We start from the raw sequence: 24,786 nt of genomic DNA on the forward strand, positions 1-24,786 counted from the left end.
TAATTAAAGTGAGAAACTCTATCCCAGAACCTCCTGAATTATTGATCTGCCAGAGGCTCCCTATAGGCCATTGCCTGTGCATTTATCTCAACAGGGCACAAGACGCAGCTTTGGTGGGGCACTCATGCCAGCCTCTCTGGCATGTCCTAACCGCGTCACTTCTTCCTCTGCATTTCCTGTTGGAAGCCTTCCTTCACGCCTAGGCATTTCACCGTCGCCATCATTTTTTGCTGCCTCTCCATGTAGGATGGACCTCTTTCTGGAAAAGGCTGTTTTCTTTTAACCGTGTGTTTGAGGTTGCAGCCGAGTTGACTCATGTTGGGTGGGTGGCCAGAGTGGGAGGGGGGCCTGAAGCTTGCAAGGGAAACATCCGTAAGAGCATTTGCTCTTAAAACCAAGCATGGATTTGGCCAGGAAATTCCACCCTCGGCCCCTTTGGCATCATTTAATCTTGTTTTGATGCCACTTCCCAAACAGGACAAACCTTCTGTATTTAAAACATTTATTCCTTTATTAGGAGCGCCAGCATCCCCAGCAAAAAAGTTTCTCTCAATGCAGGTTAACAAGTCGGACGGAGGATGAATGTCAGCGTTCCAAATATCATTCAGAATTAAATGAGTCCAAGGCAGAGCTATCCTTAAAGTTCCAATTTAATAAGACAGACATGTTGGCACAAACTGTGGAATCCCGAATCTGAAAGCTTCCTGGGATTTCCACCCAGTTGAAAGTTCATGATCTTGTCCTCACACTCACAAGTCCATCACATGGTCCAATCTTCCTCTGCCACGCTGGCATTTCCACCCATCTAGTTCCGGTCAGTTGCAGAGTGCGGAGACAAAAGATGACCTTGGGTTTCTAGGAAGGAATGACAGCAACACATTCTACAATTCTACTCGTTACTATTCCCCCTCCCAATTACTACACTAATGAAACAGCATAGTAAAATAATAGAGAGTGTGGCAGGCCAAAGATCCTAAAAGGAATATAACTGCAGGCCTGACAATGAATATTTGTCTGCCGCATCCATTCATCTCCGCCCCCTGCCTTTTATCCCCAGAGTTATGGTGTGGCTTTGCTAGAAGTGGTCCTAAGGATCAGCCCACGCATTTCCACTGCTCTCCTCTCCTCTGCCTTCTGTGCATCCACACACCAGGCACTAGACCCAGCTTTTCCTCCTCTTCCTCATCAGCCACCTCCAGACGTGGGGGCTGTTGACTCTCAGGGCTGATGGATGGCCGAGCCTCTTCCTCTCCCTCTCTCCCTCTCTCTTTGCCAGCTCAATTCCCTCTTCCCCCTCGGAGTTCTCAGGTTGCCTTGATGCTGACCCTGACTCCCACGCCTCCTCCTCCTCCTCTGATTCGGCTGCTGGAGGGGCCGATGCATCTCTTCCACTACCAGGAAGCCAGAATTGCTGCTTAAAAGAGCTGGCTCTTCTCGCTTGTTAACTCTGCCAGCAAGGGATCCTTTGCTGAAAACAGATAATGGAAACCAGCAGCAGAGGCGGCATTGTGAGCGCCTGCCTGCCAAAATAAGAATGATTTACTCTATGCTATCGGTGCATGTGGCAGTTTATGAAGTTTAACGAGCAAACCAAGATCTCGAAGCCCCAATGAGCATATCGCTCTGAATCTGAACCGCTGGAAGAGCGGGAGGGGAAAATAGCGGGAGGCATTGGGGAGGGGGGGAAGTGAGTCTGTGTTTGCCTTCCTTCCATATGGGCCTAATTTAACTTATACTGGACAGGGGAAGGAGAAGGAAGGAGAACAATGGGATTCAAAGGTAGCTTGGAGGCCGCTCGCGCAAGCCGCCTTTAGTCTGAGGTCTGTGCATTGAACTGCCAACTTGCAGTCTGTTGGCTGGAAGGTTTCCTTCTCAGCCTATCTGGAGAGCACCGGAGGAGGAAGGCTGAATGGTCTGACCCCCTCCTTGGCCATGTTGCATCTGACACTGCTGTAGCATCCCTGACCAGTCGCCCTCCAGAGCTTATGAGTTCCACTGTCATCCTGACTTCTGGAGTACTCGTTCCACTGTCAATTAGGAAGCTTCACCTGAAGTTTCCCCCAAATCGGCTTCCCGACAACCTCATTATTTCTTATCCTCTCCTTGAAGCAAAACAGACACCTCTGTTCTATTCTTCTGCACGTCAGCGCATTGCAATGTTGAAAACTGTGTTTTTTTAATCTCTTTACCCAAGTTTGTCTTCTCTTGGCTTAACAAACTCAAGCCCTTCCACTGTAGTGCAGGACGTGATGTCCCTCCTTTAAAGTTACCCTCTTCTTTGTTGCAGCAATCACATCCAGAAAGCACAGACAGGTAACTGATTCAGCAGGATTCATTAACTTCTCTTTATAGATAATATAACACATGAAGTAAATATACAATACCAAAAGTAGGTGTTCCAACGTGGTAGTAAATGCAAGCAAACGCAGGCAGAGGAGAGAACAGTTTCAGTTCAGAGCAGTAGACTAGTTTAGAGTTCAGCACAGACTCAGAGTTGCACAGATAAGCCACAACCAGGCTCCTTGCTGTCTCCTTGTTGCTCACACAGCAAATACTGTTTCAGTTTCCAAACAGTCCTCATTGGCTGACCCAGTTGCCATGTCTCTTCCAATCATGAAAATATCTACACTGACCTTCTAGGCCAGGGGGCTTCAAACTTGGCAGCTTGTAGACTTGTAGACTCCTTAGCAAGACTGGCTGAAGAATTCTGGGCATTGAAGTCCACAGGTCTTAAAGTGGCCAAGTTTGGAGAGTCCTGTTTTAAGCATATACCAGTTTCTTAGAATATGTAACAGGGAGAAAAGATGAGATGAGATGAGTTGCAGTGGTGCTGTGGTTAGAATGCAGTACTGCAGCTACTTCAGCTGCCTGCCGGCTGCCTGCAATTTAGCAATTTGACTCTCACCAGGCTCAAGGTTGACTCAGGCTTCCAGCCTTCCGAAGTCAGTAAAATGGGGACCCAGATTGTTGGGGCCAAGAGGCTGGCTGTGTAAACTGCTTAGAGATGGCTGTAAAGCCTTGTGAAGTGGTATATAAGTCTAAATGCTATTGCTATTCAATCGTTATTATAATACAGGTGGCCCTTGACTTAACAAGTCATTCATTTAGCAACCCTTCAAGATTCCAACAGCAATGAAAAAAAGGGGCTTACAATTAGCCCTTGCAGTTATGACCATTGCAGTGTCTTTACAGTCACATAATCAAAATTCTGGTGTTTGGCAACTGGCGTGTATTTTATGATAGCAGTAGCAATTAGACTTAGGTTAGGAGCCAAGGTGGCGCAGTGGTTAGGGTGCAGTACTGCAGGCCACTTTAGCTGACTGTGATCTGCAGTTCAGCGGTTCAAATCTCACCAGCTCAAGGTCGACTCAGCCTTCCATCCTTCCGAGGTGGGTAAAATGAGGACCCGGACTGTGGGGGCAAATTGCTGACTCAATTTGCTAAAAAATTTGTAAACCGCTTAGAGAGGGCTGAAAGCCCTATTAAGCGGTATAGAAGTCTAATTAATAAATTATATACCACTTCATAGGGCTTTCAGCCCTCTCTAAGCGGTTTACAGAGTCAGCATATTGCCCCCAACAATCCGGGTCCTCATTTTACCCACCTCGGAAGGATGGAAGGCTGAGTCAACCTTGAGCCGGTGAGATTTGAACAGCCGAACTGCAGAACTGCAGTCAGCTGAAGTAGCCTGCAGTGCTGCATTTAACCACTGCGCCACCTCGGCTGTCCCATGACTGCGCCCCGTGTTTGCCACTTGAGACTTTTCTAGCCAGCTTCCAATGAGCAAAGTCAACGGAGGAGGCCAAATTCACTTCACCACCATATGCTTCACTTAACAGCCAAGGTGACTGCAGCAAAAAAAAAAAAAGGTTGTAAATAGCAACTGACGTTTTGGTCCCAATTGTGGTCGTAAGTCAAGGACTCTGATAATGGAAACATTTTAAATGAGCCCCCATGGGGGAAATGGAGCAGGTGCAGATGTTCTTGTAGTAATATATTTGCAGTTTGGCAAGGAGAAAGGTAGTAATCTTAGAAATCAATAAATAGATGCCTACTTACAGTTGGGGATAGCAAGTCATAGCCAAATCACTCTGCTGTTCAGGTGTTTTTATTATTCACCTGGGTAGGCCAGGTAGATCAATCAGAAGGACTCATGCAAGTGGCTGGTCTGGAGAAGGTTGATTTATGAGATAAGCGAACTGCTGTCACACTCTGATTCCAAGGCCTTTGCTTGGCGTTTAAGGCAAATCTTCCTTAGGAGAACAGCTTCATTCTGGACTGACGCAGAATAAAGTAGCAGAATCCTGAGATGATTCTATAGACCAGTGGTCACCAACTGGTGGTCCGTGTGAAAATTTTGGTGGTCCGCAGAAAAATTATTTGCATTTTTTATATTGCACTAAATCAGGAGTCCTCAAACTACGGCCCCTGGGTTGGATAGGTGCAATGAACGTTTGTGTTGCTGCAGAGAGTCTCCCCCTTCAAGGTCTTTTTTTGTGGTTCAGAGAGGGGCAGAAATTCGGACTTGGGGTCTGCTTCAGCCTCCTGGTGTGGGGCTTTGGGCGAAGGCTAGAGGGAAGTGCTGCTGGTGGCAAAGAGCCGGAGGGCCTTGTTCCAGTGGGACTGCATCAGGGGTGGGTTTCAGGCGGTTCGTGGTGGTCCCCGCAAACCGGTTGGTTGGCAAACCCGGAAGTAACTTACTTCCGGGAATGCCGAAGGGTCCACCCGCCCGCCCGTGTTTCTTACCCGGTTTTGACGAGTTCTGCGCTTCCACGCATGCGCAGGAGCCATACAGCACCTGCGCGATCCTCCAGGAGCAGCTGGAGCATCGCACAGATGCTAGTACGCATGCATGCACTGCACGCGTGCACGAGGACGCCACCGGCCCCGTTCCAACCGAACCGGTTGGAACGGGGCGAGAAACCCACCCCTGGACTGCATCATGGCCTGGAGCTGGCTGACTATCTCAGCCCACTGAGCTGGCAGGCACCGGTACCTGGCCTTGCACTCCCACAGGTCTGCTCGGAAAGCCTATGCTCGTAGTCCTCAGTGAGGTGCTTCTGCTGAGCCTCCTTCTCAGTCAAATCCAATTTGAACTGAGCCAGCTGTTTTGCTAACTCTTTCTCATGGTGGCTGCTTAGATCCAGCAACTGCTTCCTGTTAGGGCTCTAAGGAGCCTAGGCGGGAAGGTGAGGAGTGGCTGGGAGGGGAGGGATGCATAGAGACCAGTGAGGGGGCCCTCAATGCGAGTGACATCGAGTTGGCCACGCCCACCCAGTCCTTAGGGAGATCATCTTAGTGGTCTGCGGGATTTAAAATTATGAATTTAGTAGTTCCTGAGGTCCAAAAGGTTGGTGACCTCTGCCATAGAGTCCCGTTTCTTTCTCACCAGGTGTGGTTCTGTTCCTTGAGTTGTGTAACTGTTCAGAAAAAAAGGACACAGTCCTCAACTTAACAACAGTTGAGTGGTGGGTTCCGGATTCCGTTCCAACCAGTATGGTTGGAATGGCCCCAGCATCTTCCACGTGGGGCGTGCGGCACGTGCATGCATCATGCTTGCCTGCGACGCTTCAGCAAGCCTCTGTGATGCTCCAGCTGCTCGGCGGAGCATCGTGCAGGTGACGTATGCGCCATGCACGTGCATGGAAGTGCCAAAAGCTTAAATCACAGGTAAGGAGCTCTGGCGGGCAGGCCCTCTGGAGCACCGGAACAGAATGGTATTCGGTGCTCCAGGCAGTATCTGGTACGTCCGTACTGGGGTGTACCGCCTGCAACCCACCACTGCAACAGTTCATTTAGTGACCAAAGTTACAATGGCATTGAAAAAAGTGACTAATGGCTATTTTTCGCATGACCATTGCAGCATCCCCACAGTCACAGGATAAAAATTCAAATGCTTGGCCACTGATGCCTCTTTATGATGGGTGCCTACTGGACCTTTGTAACTTTTGCGGACTTCGGAGCAGCAAAGTCCATGGGGAAATCCAGATTCACTTACCAACCATTTTACTAACTTAACTCATGCAACGATTCACTTAACAAGTGTGGCAAGAAAAGTCGTAAAATAGAGCAAAAGTCGCTTGACAAATGTTTCCATTAGCAACATAAATTTTGAGGTCATGACTCGAGAACTACCTGTACTCCATTCAAAAGGACTTCCTGCTGATTCAGAAGATTCCCCCCTCTTCCCACCAAAGACTCAAAATAGGAACCTTGGATAGAAACAGCACTTAGATTTACATACCGCTTCACAGGGCTTTTGCAGCCCTCTTAAGTGGTTTACAGAGTCAGCCGATTGCCCCCCACAATCTGGGGCCCCATTTGGGGTTAAGCTTTAATAGGATCCTAACATAAAGAGAAGATAAGATAAAACGATAAGAAGGACACGGTGGCTCAGTGGCTAAGACACTGAGCTTGTCAATCAGACAGGTCGGCAGTTTGGCAGTTTGAATCCCTAGCACCGCATAATGGAGTGAGCTCCCGTTACTTGTCCCAGCTTCTGCCAACCTTGCCGTTCGAAAGCACATAAAAAAATGCAAGTATAAAAATAGGAACCACCTTTGGTGGGAAGGGAACAGTGTTCCGTGCGCCTTCGGCATTTAGTCATGCCGGCCACATGACCACAGGGACCTCTTCAGACCATGCTGGTCCTTCAGCTTTGAAACAGAGATGAGCACCGCCCCCTAGAGTCGGGAATGACTAGCACATATGTGCGAGGGGAACCTTTACCTTTAACGATGATAAGAGGGAAGAGAGGAAAACCGCAGAAGCTGCCTGCAAGCTCTCAGAGCTGCTGTGTTTCAAGGGAAAAAACCTCCTTTGAGTCCTGTGACTCCACATTCCCTGCAAGGGAGGTGGCAATCCATCAGCTCAGCTCCTGGGCACGTAATGAGAACAACAGGTGCGGCTTTCATTTGAAACAACAAAGCAGTCCCAGGTGCAAAGGCCCTGAGAGATACAGGAGGTGCGTAGCTGATACATACGCAGGCACCTTAGTCCTGAGACTCCAGCACTGAATCTGTGCAGAGAAGCTCTGGCCCAACCAGAGGATGTTGCTGCATCCCCGTGAAACCCCTGTCAGCCATCCTGTTTATTGGCATTCGTCTTCACTCTGGGGCAAAATATGCCTGGGAGAAAAAGAGAAGATCTGTTTTGAAATCAGTCTCTGTTCTCCAAGGAAATGAAGGGAGTGGGGAGGAGAAGAGGGTGGCAAGAGGGAAGGGGAGAGGAAGGGAGGGGGAGGAGAGGAGATAGGAAAGAAGAGGAGTTGCAAGAGGGGAAGGGAAGAGTGGGGAAGGGGGGAAGAGAAAGGAAAGGGGAGAGGAGGGGAGAGGGAAGGTGGGAGGGCAGGAGAGGGGAAAGAGGAGTTGCAAGAGAAGAAGGGAGGAGAGGAGAGAAGAAAGAAGAGGGCTGGCAAAAGGGGAAGGGAGGAGAGGGAAAGAGAGGGGAGAGGCAAGAGGAGGGGAGGTGGGAAGAGAGGAGATGGGAAGGGGGTTACAAGAGGGGAAGGGAGGAGAGGAGAAAGGAAAAAGGAGGGGAGGGTTGTAAGAGGGGAGAGGAGGGGAAGGGAAGAGAGGAGAGAGGAAAGGAGAGGGGTTGCAAGAGGGAAGGGGAGGGGAGGGGAGAGGAAAGGGGGATAGTGAGAGGGCAGGGGGAGGGAGGGGGAGGAGAGAAGAGAGGAAAGAAAAGGAGTAGGGAGGAGAGAGGAGAGAGGAAAGGGGAGGAGAGGGAAGGGGAGGCAAGAGGAGGGGAAGGATCATGAGAGGAGAGGGGAAGAGAGGGGAGGGCAGGAGAAGAGAGGGGAGGGAGAGGAGAGAGAGTAAACTTTGCTTGGACCAATAGAAGAGAATATTTGTGGCTCAAGGATGAATTGTGGGATCTTTGGCACTCTCTAGGTTCCTTGCTTTCCTGCAGACATTTCATTACCCAACTAGGTAACAACATCAGTGCATGTTTGGGTGGGGTGGGGTACAAGGGTGTATGCAGCTTGTAATGTAAGGTATATGTTGATGGGTCTCGGATCTCACCCAAACTGAGATCTAGCACCTTCTGAGTATCCACCGTTTCCATCAATGCTAATATAAACTTTGGTAGGAAGGAAGATTTTCTCCCTTGATTTGAAACTGGATGCCGTCCAACACTTCCATGTCCATATTCTTTCAAAGTACAGATGTGGAATCGGATTTGCTAGACGATATGAACTCCGGTACTCAAGAGCCACGCTGCTGTAGTGGCAAAGGCATCAGGCTAGAAGCCAGGAGGCAGAATACAGAATAACAGAGCTGGAAGGGACCTTGGAGGTCTTCTAGTCTAACCCCCTGCCTAGACAGGAAAACCCGACAGTGTGAGTTCTAATCCTGCCTTGGGCACAAGGATAAGTGGGCCAGCCCCTTTTTTTTTTACAGCCACTAGTCTAGTCTAGTCCAGTCCGACCCAACCCAACCTAATGTAACCTAGTCTGGTCTAGTCCAGTCCAGTCCAGTCCGACCCAACCCAACCCAACCTAGTCTAGTCTAGTCTAGTCTAGTCCAGTCCGATCCAATCCAATCCAATCCAATCCAACCCAACCTAATCTAATCTAATCTAATCTAATCTAATCTAATCTAAACTTCCCACGTGCTCATGTCCTTGAAAGCAAACGGATATTTCATCCCCCATCATTTCCACCCAGCGTCTGCAATAAACTTTGGGGTAAAGTCCAACATGAGCTTCCTTGCTTTGTTTCTTCTCAGTCCCTGGTCTTGGTTCCCTCTAGGCTCGACCACCGGCTCACCAGAAACCCTCCCACCCGAGTTCTACCCAGCCGGCTTCGACTCCGCCAGCTTCATTGGAGGGATCGTCCTGGTGCTCAGCATCCAAGCTGTCGCCTTCTTTGTTGTGAAGTTCCTCCGCTCGAAGGACAACACCTATCAGACGCTGTAAGTTTCCCAGGGACCACTGGGGGTTGCCAAGGTAGCACCAGAAAAGGAACTGCTAGGCTTTTCAACTAACCAGGTTTCAGAATCAGGGAGGTCAGGCTTTCTTTGGGAGAAGCCATCATTGTGTGCCTGAGCTGAACAAGGACAAAATGGCTGCTGAAGCCAGTTTTAACACAACTGCTGCTTTAGGATGGAGAGGCCAAAAGGAGGCAAATCAGCTCCAGTTCTCTAAGCACAGAAATGGGGGGGGGGGTGTAGGGGCAGGGGTGAAAGACTCTGAAGTCTGCTACTGGTTCACTTTGCGTGCGTATGCGCACTGCCTGAATCGGTAGTAAAAAATGTGCTACTGGTTCTAGCAAACCAGTAGTTCCGATGATCAGCAGTGCAACAATCAGTTGTGCCATGCGATTCCTAATCGTGCGGTGCAGCTGATTGTTGCACAGCTGTTTGTCGGAACTACTGGTTTGCCTGAACCAGTAGCATTTTTTTACTACTGTTTCGGGCAAACCGGTAGCATATTTTGCTACTGGTTCAGCTGAACCGGTAGCATTTCACCCCTGGGTAGCGGGATGTTCTTACTTGGCAAACTTTCTTTTCCTTCTCTTTATTCCCTCAAGCAATTTCATTCTCTTCGCTTCCTTCTCCGGCTAGCATTTCCCCATTACGGGTAGTCCTCAACCTTTCAATCTTTCATTTAATGACTGTTTGAAGTTACGACGCCACCGGAAAAAGTGACTTATGGCCATTTTTCACTCTTACGACCCTTGTAACATCCTCATGGTCACACAATCAAAATTCAGGCCGCTTATGAGGCAACTGGCTCATATTTATGACAGTTGCAGAATCCCAGGCACATGTGATCTCCTTTTGCAGCCTTGTGACAAGCAAAGTGAATGGGGAAGTCAGATTCACTTAACAACTGGGCTACTAGCTTAAACACTGGGGTGATTGGCTTAACAACTGTGGCAAGAAAGTTTGTAAAATGGGGCAAAGCTCACTTAATAGTTGGGTTGCTTAGCAGTAGAAATTTTGGGTTTAATTGTGGTCATAAGTTGAGGACTATCTGTCCTGGGTCTGTTGATGCCCAAAAAAAACTTGGTACACAGATGACTTATCCTTTGGAGAAAAATACTGTGGGGATAAGACACCCCTAACACCCCTTGGGGTGTGTGTTCTGTTATGATACAGCCTGTTGTGCCTTGAAATGGCGTCTACTGTACTGCCGTAAAATGGCTTCTACTGTACAGTGCAATGGAGTTGCCATGGTAATAGCTTCAAAGTACTCCACAAGGGAGTACTTCTGGTAAGGGGGAAAATCCAGCATTAGAAATTACATTTGGTCCGGACATTTCCCCCTATAAATAAATATCCGGGTTATCGGCTAGTGTAGGGATAAATTCCAGGAATCTGCCCTCTAAGGGTAAGAAGGGAGTCATCTACTGGTTGGAAGCCTCCCAGCTCGTCCTCATCTTTAAAATCCACTCAACACTCACCCACCCCACACACATCTTTTCCAATGACATCCCATTGTCAGCTTCCTACAATTTCCAGCAGGTTAGAGTGCACAAATGTTGGTTGGGAATTGTGAGCCTTGCCCTCCAATTCTCAAGAAACAGCACCAAGCTGGGAAAGCTGACCTAAAAAAAATAATAATATCCTTGCTTAGCGATGCAGTTGTAGGTAATGGTGTCCTTTGCTTTTTAAACTTGAGTGAAAGGATGAGCCGGCCACGAATTTGGTCCAGGGAAGGAATTTGCAGCAAGATAAGGCAGTGTAATTATTTCTTCCCCAACCTTGACTCCCCATTCGTTTTGCTTTTAATGTTCCCTCTTTGCTGCTCTTCCCTACCGCCCTCCTTAAGCGGGTGACTTTCCCGTCAAGCCAGCCCAGCAAAAATAATTCTGGACACTGAAATCCTTCATCACTAACTGGCACAATTGTGGCCATACGCAAATCTCCTCCACTTTCTAAATGAGGCACACGGACCGTTTGCACTTAATGGGTTGTTGAATCATCGCAGGCTTACCTCAGAAGAAATTTGTCTGATGTTCCTGTGGGAAGGAAGCTAACTAACTAGCGGCATAGGATGAATGATTAGGGAACATCCCAACCTGTCCTAGTTATACCCTTCGCAGTAGATAAGGCAATCCAGCAATAAGGGAAGGTTTCTCTCCAGAGTTGGTGGTTGGATTCTGTTGGATTAACCATGGGCAGCCATGATGGATGCTGAAGTCCAATCATTTCTGGAACGTTAGAAATGTCTTAAGCTATGACTCGAGATTATTCATATTCCAAGAGAAAGGGTGTTTGTCCTGTTGTTCAAACCCTACACAGGGCAAATATTTCACAAATTGAATATTAATCCTTAAACTATAAGAGAAGAGCAACCAAGATGATTAGGGGACTGGAGACCAAAACATATGAGGAACGGTTGCAGGAACTGGTTATGTCTAGTTTGAGGAAAAGAAGGACTAGGGAAGACATGATAGCAGTGTCCCAATATCTCAGGGGCTGCCACAAAGAAGAGGGAGTCAAACATTTCTCCAAAGCACCTGAGGGCAGGACAAGAAGCAATGGGTGGAAACTAATCAAGGAGAGAAGCAATTTAGAACTAAGGTAAAATTTCCTGACAGTTAGAACAATTAATCAGTGGAACAACTTGCCTCCAGAAGTTGTAAATGATCCAACATTGGAAGTTTTTAAGAAAACATTGGATAACCATTTGTCTGAAGTGGTGTAGGGTTTCCTGTCTAAGTAGGGGGTTGGACTAGAAGACCTCCAAGGTCCCTTCCAACCCTGTTATTCCCTATTCCCTAAAATGTGACCACTTAAGAGCTCTTTTTCTCCTTTCACAGATAAGGGAAACTTATAGTTCTCCACTCTCTGTCTCCTTTTACCCTCTGGAATTTTAACTTACTCTTTTCAAAATAACAGTAACTCGGATCTGTTATTTCAATGTCTTCTCCTGTCTTAACTCCTTTATATTGACCCTAAAAGAAAAAAATTATTCATCTCCCTGTTCCTGCAGTGATTATAGCTATGGAAAAAGTTATCTCTTTGTTTATTGAATTGAGATCAACCTATGTTCTTACTTGCTTAGAAAATGCAGGAAATCCTTGACTTACAACCATTTGTTTAGGGAGTTATGAAGTTATGTAACTTACATCATACTTACTATGGTTGCAGCATCCTTATGGACACATGAACAAGTACAGATGCTTAACAACCAACTCATTTTTATGACAATTGCAGTGTCCCGGGGTCATGTGATCACATTTTGCAACCTTCTGACAAGGAAAGTCAATGGGGAAGCCAGATTCGCTTAACAACCCTCTTACCCACTTAACAACTCAGTGATTCACTTAATAACCATGGCAAGAAAGGCCATAAAATGGGGCAAGACGCACTTAACTTAGCAGAGGAAATTTGGGGTTCAATTATAGTTGTAAGTCAAGGACTACCTGTAAGGATAGAGAGGTGGTATTATAGGGATATTGATTTTGGGGGTTCTTTGTATTATATCAGAAATATGTCATATCATAACATGTTCACTTTTCCCCACTTTTCCCCCCATGCTTATCAGAGAGGAGAACCAGCAGTAGGTGTAGAAGTGTGTGTGTGTTTGTGTGTGAACCACCAAGGAAGTTAAGGGCTGCCGCCAGAACCAACAAAACCTATTCACTCTTTTCATAGATTATTCCACTATTTAGACCAGCGGTCAGCAACCTTAAACACTCAAAGAGCCACAAAGGTCCTAACCGGAAGCCCCCCCACTATTCAATTCTGGAGCTGACCGGAAGTCTGGTTCCCCCATCATAGAGTCTCCTCCTAGCATGGCGTCCTTTTTCCTCTACCTGTCCTAACTGAAAGCCCTATCAATTGTGGTGCTGACCGGAAAACCCACCCCTTGCCATAGATTCTCCTCCTGGCGCACCGTGCTTCCCTCCCCCCCCCTAACCAGAAGCTCCTCTCAAAATTGTGGCACAGAGCAGTGCCAGGGAGCAGCAGCAGAGGGATGAAAGAGCCACATGCGGCTCTAGAGCTACAGGTTGCCAACCCCCAATTTAGACTTATCCTTCAGAATCATGAAGACTGTAGGGCCGCTTGAATACATTGAATATACAATGACGGCGCATTTCCTGGACGATGGGCATATAGAAAAATACCATGTCCTACGAGAGAGAATAGGCTGATTTCCTCAAGCTGTTCAATCTTTTGTTTTCAGAGATATGGGATAATGCAGGTAGCAAAACATTCTTTCCTTCTGATGCAAGAATTTATCTTTGGAGAATCTCCTTTAATTGTTCTCTCTTGCTCTGTGTGAAGAAGTGCATGGACAACTTTGAACCAAACCCAGTACATTGTTTGATCGATTTGTGTATGTGTGTAAAAACACACAATCATCTTGTTCTGTTGTCTTTAGAAATGAAATTGCCCAAAATCAAGAGTGAGGGAGAACTGTTCAGAGGCGACCAGAGTCGGCCTCTGTAACCTATTTGGCCTGAATGTAGGGCTCATGATTTGAGAGGAGCACAATCTATTAAGAAGCTGACCTTTTGGCTCCCAAACATCACGGGGAAAAGGTGAATTGATCAGTGAATGGAGCAGCCACTGCCTGCTGCCCGGCCTCCAAAGAGGAAACAAATGGCGAAATAAGAAATAAATAACACTGACCTGGGGAGCAGAACTTCTATGCTGCTTCATCTGCCACTTAGGAGGACATCAAGAATATTTGTTGAATGTTTGAAGACTAGCTAAACTCTGAGACTAGCAAGGTACCACTGCGCATTCTGTTCCCAGACAGATCTTTTGTTCTTATTGTGCTGAAATCGGGGAGTTAGAACTCCAAGTAGTATATTGCAGCGGTCACCAATTGGTGGTCTGTGGACCACTGGTGGTCTGCAAGAAAATGTTGATGACATTCATCGTCCACCTGTGGCCTTACTCCCAAGTTGACCCCTGTTCTTTAGCTGTTCCCTTTGTCTGGCAACTCTGCGTATGCGCACACTGGGAACAGGCTCCAGCTGTTCGTCTGCCTCACTGCTGTCGGACTCTGAAGGCAGCTGATAACTGGCATACGGCCCTGGCCTTCTCTCTTGCCTCCGACACAGAGCCCTCATCAGACACAGAGCCCTCACAGAGCCTTCCCCAGACTTCAGGACTGGCCCATGTTCCTCCCCAACCTCCTCACTGTCCAAATCTGCTGCCAGCTCTGCTGGCCTCTGGTGGGCCACAACAGCTTTAGTACTACTTTTAGGGCATGTTCGGAAGCGCCCAACTTGATGCAGACAAATGTTCCTATCGAAGCTTTGCTGGAGTGAATTCTTACAGACTTCAGCATCGATCCTCCCTTCCTTCTTGAAATCATCCAGATTTGGAAGTGGTCCTTTCCTTTCCAATAACAAGAATTGTACAGTTCATTGGAACTGCTACTCAAACGGAGGAATTACCACTAGGGTTCTTGAGAGATAAGCATCCACTTTAAAAACCATCCCTGGCAGCAGCTGGATTCTTTGGGTTTCTAAAAAAATTGCCAGATCTGAAACCAGGCGCCGATGAGACAGCAGACCAGCTTAAAAAGTAAGCCGCGAGTTTGACTTCAGAATACCAACAAGACGCTGCCAATTCTTTCTCCTCCTCCGTTTGTCGGAAGTACCAATTGCAAGAACTGGCCGTTTAAAAATATTCTTTAAAAAGGTTTCTTTCTTTTCGGCTTCTTGCTTAATGAATTCATCTTTTTAATCCTTCCCAACAGCTAGAGTTCTCTGGAGAGATTATAGAGCAGTTCAAAGTATGTCCCACCTCTGTTCCCAGTCCCAAAACTTGCAGACTCTGCGGTGAATGGATATGGGGAGGTGCCCGCAGCTGGCTGCTCTTTATCCAACCAGTTGAGGGCCTTCATGCTGGGTCTCTTTTGGTTTGCTGTGTGATTTTGTGCTGTTGAAGCTTTCTTGGGGGCGGGGTGGGGGGTTTCCAGTGGGAAGGATTGGAGGGGGAGAGGTTAATTGAGTGCTGTTTGCCATCTTGAGTGAAGATTTGTGATCCTGACTTTTGAATTAAAGCTTGTGGGAGTTTCCAAGGCTGTCTTATTTTTGGGGAAAACACGGTGCCTTTTCAGCACATAAAGAGATGAATAGTGAAAAATGGACATTTGGGGAAAGCACAATTCTTCTGTTCCAATTATTGCAAGTGGCAAGTTTTGCTTTCTCTGTTTTGCAGATACAGCTCCTATTTCTAGCAAAAGTGGTCATGTAAACTAACTAGATCAGTGTTTCTCAACCTTGGCAACTTGAAGATGTCCGGACTTCAACTCCCAGAATTCCCCAGCCAGCATTCGCTGGCTGGGGAATTCTGGGAGTTGAAGTCCGGACATCTTCAAGTTGCCAAGGTTGAGAAACACTGAACTAGATTAAGGTTCCCCCTTGTATTCTGGCCTGGTGAAGTCTTTTTCCCGCCCCTTCCTTTACTTTCCTTTGCTCCATCGCATTAGGATCTAAAGGCTGATCTCCAGGGAGGTGTTTTGACGTACATCGTTTTGGCTGGAAGTTTCACTTGGAGAAGAGGCCGGTTTGGCCATGTTTGGAAGCCAAGACATTCTCTTTCCATCTGATGGAACTTCTGAAGGAGATAATTCAAACATCTGCACCTCGGCACCCTGTTCCCAAGCCCATGGTGCTTGGCTTGGATATATGGCTCCTCTATGCAGAAGTGGTAATGTATACGGTGTAAATGCATATCCACAAGACCAAACTTAGGGCTGCAGGAAATGTCATTTGCTTGACTGTGGATGTATGTAACTCAGATTAAGAATCTCTTCAACCGACTGGACTTTTTTTCTTTAGAGTCTCTCTCTTCATTGTAATTATTCTTATCCTAAGCCCACAAAAAGCCTTTTATCTCTTTCTCGATAGGACAGATCAAGTCCTGACTTTCATTTCTTATGAATTTACTTTAACCCTGGAAATCTTTTTTTCTCTGATCTTTTTTTTTAAATTTCTTTCTGAAAAAGAAGTTTTGTAAGCAGCACTACAACAGAACAGGGGTGGAATTCAGCAGGTTCTGACCAGTTCTGGAGAACCGGTAGCAGACATTTTGAGTAGTTCAGAGAATTGGTAAATACCACCTCTGGCTGGCCCTGCCCCCATCTATTCTCTGCCTCCTGAGTCCCAGCTGGTTGGGAGGGAATGGGGATTTTGCAGTATCCTTCCCCTGCCACACCCAGCAAGCCATGCCACACCCACAGAACCAGTAGTAAAAAAAAATTGAATCCCACCACTGCAACAGAACAATAGATACAGTTCATGCATTCACAGACTATATATATATTCGTAGATTTTCACAGGTGTAAGTATGCTGGTCTTGTTGTATTCGGGTCTTTTCCCGTGTAAGATTGAGATTGTCTTGGGAACGTTTTGGCAAGGTCTCACTTGCCATCTTCAGGCTGGTGTTTTCGGCTTAAAGCTTTAATTTTGAAGGAACCAAATTAATCCCCAAAACTGAACACTTCAACAAGAGAATAATTATGGAAGCTATCAAAATAGAGAAACACCCCCACAACATGAATAAACGTGATGATGCCTCCCACCTGCCAGACATCTAGAAACCAGCACTGGTTAACAAACGAGCCCCACCCACCACCCAGTCCGTTACAACATAAAACAACAACGGACCCACAGCCAGCACCAATCAGCACCAATCTACCAATCATGATGCAGCCATACAGCCAATCAATCCACTTACTGAAACAATACCAGCACTCCACACACCCCCACCAAGATTTATAGAAAGACGGCAGCTCTGACCACGCTTTAAGCCCAAAACTCCAGCCTGAAGATGGCGAGTGAGTCCTCGCCAAAACGTTGCCAAGACAATCTCAATCTTACACAGGAAAAGACCCGAATTGCAGGCCACGAACCCAGCAGGTTTTTGTGAAACCGAACGGAAGTTCAGTTTCAGTTGCGCTTCTCTCAAATTGCCTGCTTATTTAAAGAATGGATTCTTCAAAGCACCTGTCCTTCAGGCCTTTTCAAGAAATGGAAAGATCCTTTGCTACAAACCGGCAGTGAAAGCAAGAGGGGTTGGGAGAAAACAAGAGGCTTTTTCAAATAAAATGCAATATTTATGGAGATTGTGCGTGCTCGTCTTTTTATGTACAGAAACATTGCGTTGGTCATCCATAGGAACCTCAGGAAAGATTTTTAAAAGGTGCAGATTCAAAGAGTAAGCACCGGTCCAAAGTGAACCTGAAGATATTAACGTTCGTCTCTTTTGGAAGAAATATCCTTCTGGGTTCAGTTCCAAGACACTGGAAACATGGTGGCTGTTTGGAAAGGCGGTTTTAATGGTGGGCAGGATCACATGCCTTGAAGATCTTGTGTGAAGAAGAAAAAAGGAAGAGATGCTGAGTTTTATACCCTCTCTGGGATTTTGAATTTGAGCTTGTATTCTGATTGGTTGTCAGACTCCCATGGGGCCATGCAGGGGCAACTCTGTAGGCTGTCCTGAGCTCCAGGCTTGGTTGAGTCTTGCTGGGTGATGTAACCTTTCCAGGTGCCATGGGGTGAGATGGGTAGAACACTAATCCCACCTTTGTTGGATCTTGGGTGAGGGCATTTGCCTATGAATAGGCCTAGCTAGAGATGTGGTACCTCAGTGGCTAAAACACTGAGCTAGTCAATCAGAAAGGTCGGCAGTTCGGCGGTTCGAATCCCTAATGCCACGTAACAGAATGAGCTCCCATTACTTGTCCCAGCTTCTGCCAACCTAGCAGTTCAAAAACTTGTATAAATGCAAGTAGCAAAATAGGAGCCACCTTTGCTGGGAAGGTAACAGTGTTCCGTGAGCCTTTGGCATTTAGTCATGCCGGCCACATGACCATGGAGACGTCTTCAGACAGCACTGGCTTTTCGGCTTTGAAACGGAGATGAGCACCAGAGATGAGCACCGATCCCTAGATTCCTAGATTCGGGAACAGAACAACTAGCACATATGTGCGAGAGGAATCTTTACCCTTGACCTAGCTATCTCTTTATCTCTTAAGTGTGGATAACTGCTGTGGGCTATTATTGAGGATGGTGGGGGCTATGAAGAGTGAGTCTGTTTCCTGCCTAAAACCATGTTTCTCCATTTCTCATCCAGGGAAATATTCTGCTTTTTTAATATTTCATTTTTCTAGGAGAGGGCTGGGTGCTAACTTCCTACATCTCTAAGAAATGAATTTGTATCATGTTGAGGGTCATTTTTTTCACCCCCGAGGGTTTCCTTTTAAAACGACTTGCACAACTAACACAACAGGGAGAGTCCTCAGCTGAGCGGGTTGCCCCTTAATGCCGCATCTCTGGACTGGCAAAATGGTAGAGAGATTCGGAGGCTGAACTAAAAGCCCAGGGAAGGATAAAAGCAGGTAGAAGATTACTTATCCTGCTTTAAAAGGAAGATCTCAATTGCTAGGCGCTGAGGCCAGCTCAGCATGAGCGCGGCTAATGGCCCTGCCATAAAGTGATGAGTGAGAAACTCACCTTTCAGCAAATTCCCCCCCTACACACACACACACACACACACACACACACGCCTGCACACACACAAACACAAATCTTTCCTTTCCTCTAAAGCACCTAATGGAAGAATTGGGTTGCCTTTCACTGCCACCTTGTGTGCAAAATGCTGAATGGGAAAATTAAAAACGAAGGCTCCACTTTGTGGAGATTCTCAGTCATCCAGGTCATGGTTATCCCAAAGATGCTTCCTTCCCCCACCCTCCCACCCCAAGAGGCAACTGGACTTTCTGGTTTTTCTTTGAAGACATTTTGCATCTCATCCAAGAATCTTCTTTGGCTCCGACTGGATGGTGGGGGATGGAAGGATTTATACTCCTTGCAGACAGCTGGTCATTTGCATCCTTTTAGAGGGTCCTTGAAGCCCTTGGAGGCTTATCTGTGTCTTCAGGGTCACTGAGTAGTGCAAATGGTTCCTGTAATCTGCAATTTTCTCTCTGGAAATCCCTTTCTGCTCCCACACCATCCCAAGGGTCTTCATCCCAAATTGCATAGCTAAAAGTCTGTAGAGATGCTCAGTCATCCAGGTCCTGGTTGTCCTGAAGGTGCTTTTTTTTTCCCCAAGGGGCAACTGGATTTTTTTGGTTTTTCTTTGAAAACGTTTCGCTTCGCATCCAAGAAACTTCTTCAGCTCTGACTGGATGGCGGGGAATGAAGGATTTATACTCCTTGCAGACAACTGGTCATTTGCATATATTTTTAAATGTCAATCCAAATTAGAGTCTGCACCAGTGGTGGGTTTCAAATTTTTTTAGAACCTCTTCTGTAGGTGTGGCCTGCTTTGTGGGAGTGGCTTGACAACCATGTGACTGCATGGGAGTGGCTTGCCAGCCATGTGACTGGGTAGGCGTGGCCAGCTTGTAAAATGTGGTGAAACTCACTTAACGCTCTTGCTTAGCAACCAAAATGTTGGCTCAGGAACTCTGGCATTGAAGTGTGCAAGTCTTAAAGCTGTCAAGTTACAAGACCCTTGCACCCCTAACCCTTTAGAAAAAAAACCAGGAGTGTTCAAACTTGACAGCTTTAAAACTTTAAAGTTTAGATAAGACTCTTAGAGGCGAGTGGGGCGATTGGTGAGCCAGCCAATCAGTGAGTGGCAGGCGGGGCAGGCGTGGTGCGGACGGGCAGGGGGAGGGAGCTGGAACCGGTTCTAAACGGCACGGTAGATTTGTGGAACCTCTTCTATAAAAGAGGTTAGAACTGGCAGGAACCCACCCCTGGTCTACACACAAACCTTTTGCAGCATAGAAAAAACAGATACGGGCATTCTGCTTTTATCCACAGCACACTGGGTCCTTCCAGTTAAATGTTCTAAATCAGTGATGGCCAACCTTTTCGGCACCGAGTGCCCAATCCGGAATGTGCAGGCATGCTGGCCAGCTGATCTTTGAGTTTCCAGGGCTGCAGCACACACGAAGATCAGCTGGCCACCGTGCATGCGCACACCGGAAACCAGAAGAGCAGCTGACGATGGCATGGTGGTGTGTGCCCACAGAGAGGGCTCTGCATGCCACCTCTGGCACACGTCCCATGGGTTTGCCATCCTGGTTCAAAATGTTCCTTTAGGAAGGTGACCAACTTTTCTCTCCCCCAATTCATTTCTGCAGTCTCAAGGCCACCTTGGTTTCCATTGCAAAGACGGATGCTGGGATTAAGTGCTTTAATTAAACACAATCGGTCTCACTATTGCCAGGGCTAGTTGCAGCTTCCCTCATATATTTTCTCAGTTTCTTTGAAGCTGGGCATGTCGTCCAGATGTCCCGATGAGCCCTCTGTCCTCGGTATTTACCTTACACCAGGAAATAACCGCGCTTGCGATTGCAATATGGGGAAGGAGAATTCTGCCCCTCTATCCCAGTTGCTGAGAACCAATCTGGTAGAGTGGTTAATGAAACAGGCTAGAAACCAGGAGACTGCGGATTCTAGTCCTGCCTGAGGCACAAAGCCAGCTGGGTGACCTGAGGCCAGTCACGCGCACTCAGCCCTAAAAAAAGGCAGACCATGGCAACCCGCTTTTGAAACCTTGGCAAGGAAACGGCAGACTACTGTTGGGAGTTAGCACCCACCCCTCTCCTAGAAAATGAGATATTTTAGGAATTATTAAAAGGGCAGAATATTTTCCCTAAAAAGGAGGCAGAAACTCAATCCCCACTACATTTGTCAATGGGCCATTAAGGCCTGAGCCAGCTCATCTGCAACACAAAAGACATGGCCCTCACGACATGATAGGATTAACCCTCTACCCATCTCACCACCTGGGAAGATTACATCACCCAGCAAGGCTCAACCAAGCCTGGGAGACAGTCTACAAAGTTAGCTAAGGCCCCCACCCCCTGGGAGTCTGACCAGGGTGCAATTGAAACTTTGTCCATTTTTTAAATGCAGGTTTTATATGCAGTGTGTTCTTACCGAGGCTTCCCAAGAGCATGAAGCAAACTCCTTGCCCTGACAAAACACCCTTTTAGTAATTTGCTGTGAATTCTTCTCATTCACATCCAGCAAAGTCTTTCAAGGGAGGATTTACAGTCACAGACCTTATCTGACTTGGAGAGCTAACAGGCCAATAGCTGCAAAACTTGGCAAGGAGTCTCAGAGAGTCACGAACTAATAAGTGAACTACTTGTCTCCTGTAAACTCCACTCCCCTTTTGCTCCTCTTTTATTTCCTCTGGGAGGGGCCATTCATCGTCCACCTGTGGCCTTACTCCCAAGTTGACCCCTGTTCCTTAGCTGTTCCCTTCGCCTGGCAGTTCTGCGCCTGTGCACATCGGGAACAGACTCCAGCTGTTCATCTGCCTCAAGAATGTCTGACTCTGAAGGCAGCTGATAACTGGCATACAGCTCTGGCCCCCTCTCTGCCTCTGACACAGAGCCCTCATCAGAGGCTTCCCCAGACTGTAGGACTGGCCAATGTTCCTCCCCAACCTCCTCACTGTCTGAATCTACTGCCAGCTATGCTGGCCGCTGGCAGGCCACAACACAATGCACAAATAAAATGGGCAAAGCTTCTTTCACAATTCCACCATCTCAATACCCTTCAAACACTCTTGATTCTGGGATGTTGGGTAAGGCTTGACACTCTTAAGAGTGGCACTGTTGCTTTTGGCCTTTTTAATTTTGGGATTGGCATACCATTAGGCAGGCACATTGGGTGAGGGCAAACCGTCCTCACCAACCCAACCCGTTCCCCTTAGCTCTTACACTCTCAAAATGCTATCTGTGCCCTCTGGCTTCAATAGACACAACCCTACACAAGCCCAATGAGCCGGGGTGGGTTGTTGCCGGCATTATTGCGGGTTCAGTGCATGTGCAAAACATTAAAAACACGAAGGAAAATTAAATTTGTGCAATGAAAATTGCTCTGCACACACACACAACCGAAAATCAAGATGGTGGCGCCATAGGAGAACCAGTTCAGGTGCGTGGCAGGCAGAGGTGGGTTCCTACCAGTTCGCACCAGTTCGGTAGAACCGGTTCGTCAAATTTTTGAAACCCACCACTGACACACAGATAGACAGACAGACAGACAGACAGACTCACACAGAGAGAGAAAAGAGAAAGAGGGAAAAAAGGAAGAAAGAAAGAAAGAAAAAAAGAAAGAAAGAAAAAGTAAGAGAGAGATGAAAGAAAAAAAAGAAAAAGGGACAGAGAGACAAAAGGGAGGAAGAGAGAGAGAGAGAGAGAGAAAGAGAGAGAGAAAGAAAGAAAGAAAGAAAACACATGGCCGGCAAGCCACTCCCACAAAGGAGGCCACACCCACAGAGTAGGTTCGAAAAATTTTTGAAACCCACCACTGGTGGCAGGCCTCGGTCACTGCCAGTTCCAGCCACCCAGGCCGCCAAGTTACTACCAGTTTGGCCAAACCGGTCTGAACTGGTAGGAACCCACCTCTGCCAATGAGGAAGAACTCTTTTAGCAACCAGATTTAGGGCTTGTTCCAACTTGCACCCAACTATTGGATCAGTATCTCCTGCCAGTGTCTTTTCCTCCCTTCCCCGGCTGGGTTTCCATCCTGTTTTCCTCGATTTTTGCCTCCAGCTTACAAAGGCGAGGAGCTGAAGTCTTCATTAATTGTATGAGTGTCAGAGAGAAGCATCCCACCCACCCCCCTACTCTGACACCATCCAAGGACAGCCTCAAGGCGTGTGAAAGCTGTTAGGCTTAATCACCCATTACTTGGGAGGGAAAGCTGGCAACAGCCGTGAATGGGAACCAAGACAATAAAAGCAGGATAGGGAGCAAGGCTGTGAACAGCAAATGTCATGCCAGCATATTTTTCGGCTGCCTCAAGGTCGGGTGGAGACTAGAGCAGTTCAGCTCAGCAGCGGCAAAAAGCTTTGCGACTGAATTTGCTTCTGGATTCTCTTCTCGGGCTGCAACATCTCTTCCCGTCCCCCCCCCCCATTGCCCACACGCATATAAACCAAGCAACCACTGGGTGGCAGCAAAGATCTTCTAACTGCCATCTAGTGGTCATCAGGATGTTTTGCATCCCAGCCTTACATTGGACAAGCAGAGAGAAATGGGACGAACTTTTCACACACCCTGGGGCCGTGATGGCGAACCTTTTCAGTGCCAAGTGCCCAAACCGGAATGTGCATGCACACCAGCCAGCTGGTCTTCACCGGAGCACCGGAAACCCAAAGAGCATCTGGCTGGTGCGCATGCGAGTGCCGGCCGCCTAGTCTTCGGGTTTCTGGCATGTGCATGCGCCCTGGCCAGTTGGTCATTGCGCATGCTAGAGCCCTGGAAACTCAAAGACCAGCTGGCCGGAATGCATGGACATACCGACCCAGCCTCCTGGTCTTTGAGTTTCTGCCCTGCACATGTGTGCTGGCCAGCTGGTCTTCACATGTGCCAGAGTGCCGAAAAGCTGAAGACTAGGTGAATGGCGTGTGCATCAGGCATGAAATCCTATTTTCTTCATGACTGGTTCAGGAGCGAGAGTGCGCTCACTCCGCTTGCACGCGGCACGTCTGGGCATGCGCAGGATCTTCTGCACATGTGTGATGATGTCAGCTTGGCCACCACTACCAGTTCAGCTGAACTGGTGCAAACTGGCAGAATACCACCTCTGGTGTGTATGCAGAAGAGCAGCTGGGAATGGTGCTCATGCCCACAGAGAAGGCTCTGTTTGCCACCTCTGGCACCTCTGCCATAGGTTTCCCATCATGGTCCTGGGGTAATACAAGAACTACAGGATTTCCAATTTATTGGAAGGAGATCTCTACAGACTTTTAGCTATGCAATTTGGGATGGAACCCCCCCCCCCACACGAACGGTGTGGGAGTATGAACGGATTTCCAGAAAAATTGCAGACTGAAGGAACATTAGCACCACTCTGGTAATCCTGAGGACACAGATAAACCTCCAAGTGCTTCAACAGCCCTCCAAAACATGGGTGTCAAACTCGTGGGCTGTGGGCTGGATGCATCACATGCTGGCCACGCCCACCCCCAGTTTAGTGAAGGGCAAAAAGTCATGATATGTCACGTGACAACAACGTGACGATGTGAGTTTGACACCCCTGCTCTAAAAGGGTGCAGATGTCCAGCTGTCTGCAAGGAGTGTAAATCCTTCCATTCTCACCATCCAGTCGGAGCTGAAAAAGCTTCTTGGATGAGAAGTGAAACGTCTTCAAAAGAAAAAAACAAGAAAGTCCATTTGCCTCCTGAAAAAAGCACCTTTGGGACAACCACAAGCTGGATGACTGAGACTCTCTACAGACTACTGGAATGGAACTGCTCTTAGTCTAAAATTTGAGGAATGTTGAACGGTTGAGACAAATGTTTGACTTCAGTCTGCTCTTGGCCTTTTCGGGAAATCGGAGATCCATATCTTTAAAAATTGTGGTTACTCGGGGCGATTTGAACAATGGTGAGAAATCTTTTGTTTGCTTCCCAAGATAATTGTTCTGAAATGTCATTGTTCCCAACAAGTATGAAGAGCAAGGAGGAAGGGAGGAGAGGAGAATGAACTATTCTGGGATAAAGACTATGAATTTAGACCAGATATCAAGGGCTTTTGATCTGGTGTTACACTGGGAGGGGGGGGACATCGGTTACCTAAACACAAGTCCAGATAAAGCCCATTGTTTGGACAGTGATTGGACATGAGGTGTTGCCTTCCATCAGGTCAGACCGGTGATTCCGTTCTCTTCAAACCTGAGTGATGGCCAAATTTCAAGCCAGGGTTTTCCCCAACCAAACCTGAAAATGCAAAACCTTGCACTTAGCAATAGGACATAGAATTATGTGCTTTACAGCGCTCTCTAAGCAGTTTTACAGAGTCAGCTTATTGCCCCTAAAAATCTGG

General features: G+C 47.4%; 1 protein-coding gene across 1 annotated transcript in view; it reads left to right on the forward strand.

Moving 5' to 3' along the window:
* CD164L2 (CD164 molecule like 2) overlaps positions 1 to 16,777 on the forward strand; it is a 42,692-nt gene extending 25,915 nt beyond the window's left edge. Inside the window, exons 5-6 of the mRNA XM_087727153.1 lie at positions 8,756 to 8,918; positions 15,409 to 16,777. Coding sequence (XP_087583279.1) covers positions 8,756 to 8,918; positions 15,409 to 15,415 — 170 coding nt within the window. The 3' untranslated portion in view covers positions 15,416 to 16,777. The remainder of the gene's footprint in view (positions 1 to 8,755; positions 8,919 to 15,408) is intronic.
* Positions 16,778 to 24,786: the final 8,009 nt, after the last annotated feature.

The sequence above is a fragment of the Thamnophis sirtalis genome, unplaced genomic scaffold (genome assembly GCF_051295495.1).
Source record: "Thamnophis sirtalis isolate CommonGarterSnake01/CBP01778 unplaced genomic scaffold, rThaSir2_p1.2 scaffold_13, whole genome shotgun sequence".
Classification (NCBI taxonomy): domain Eukaryota; kingdom Metazoa; phylum Chordata; class Lepidosauria; order Squamata; family Natricidae; genus Thamnophis; species Thamnophis sirtalis.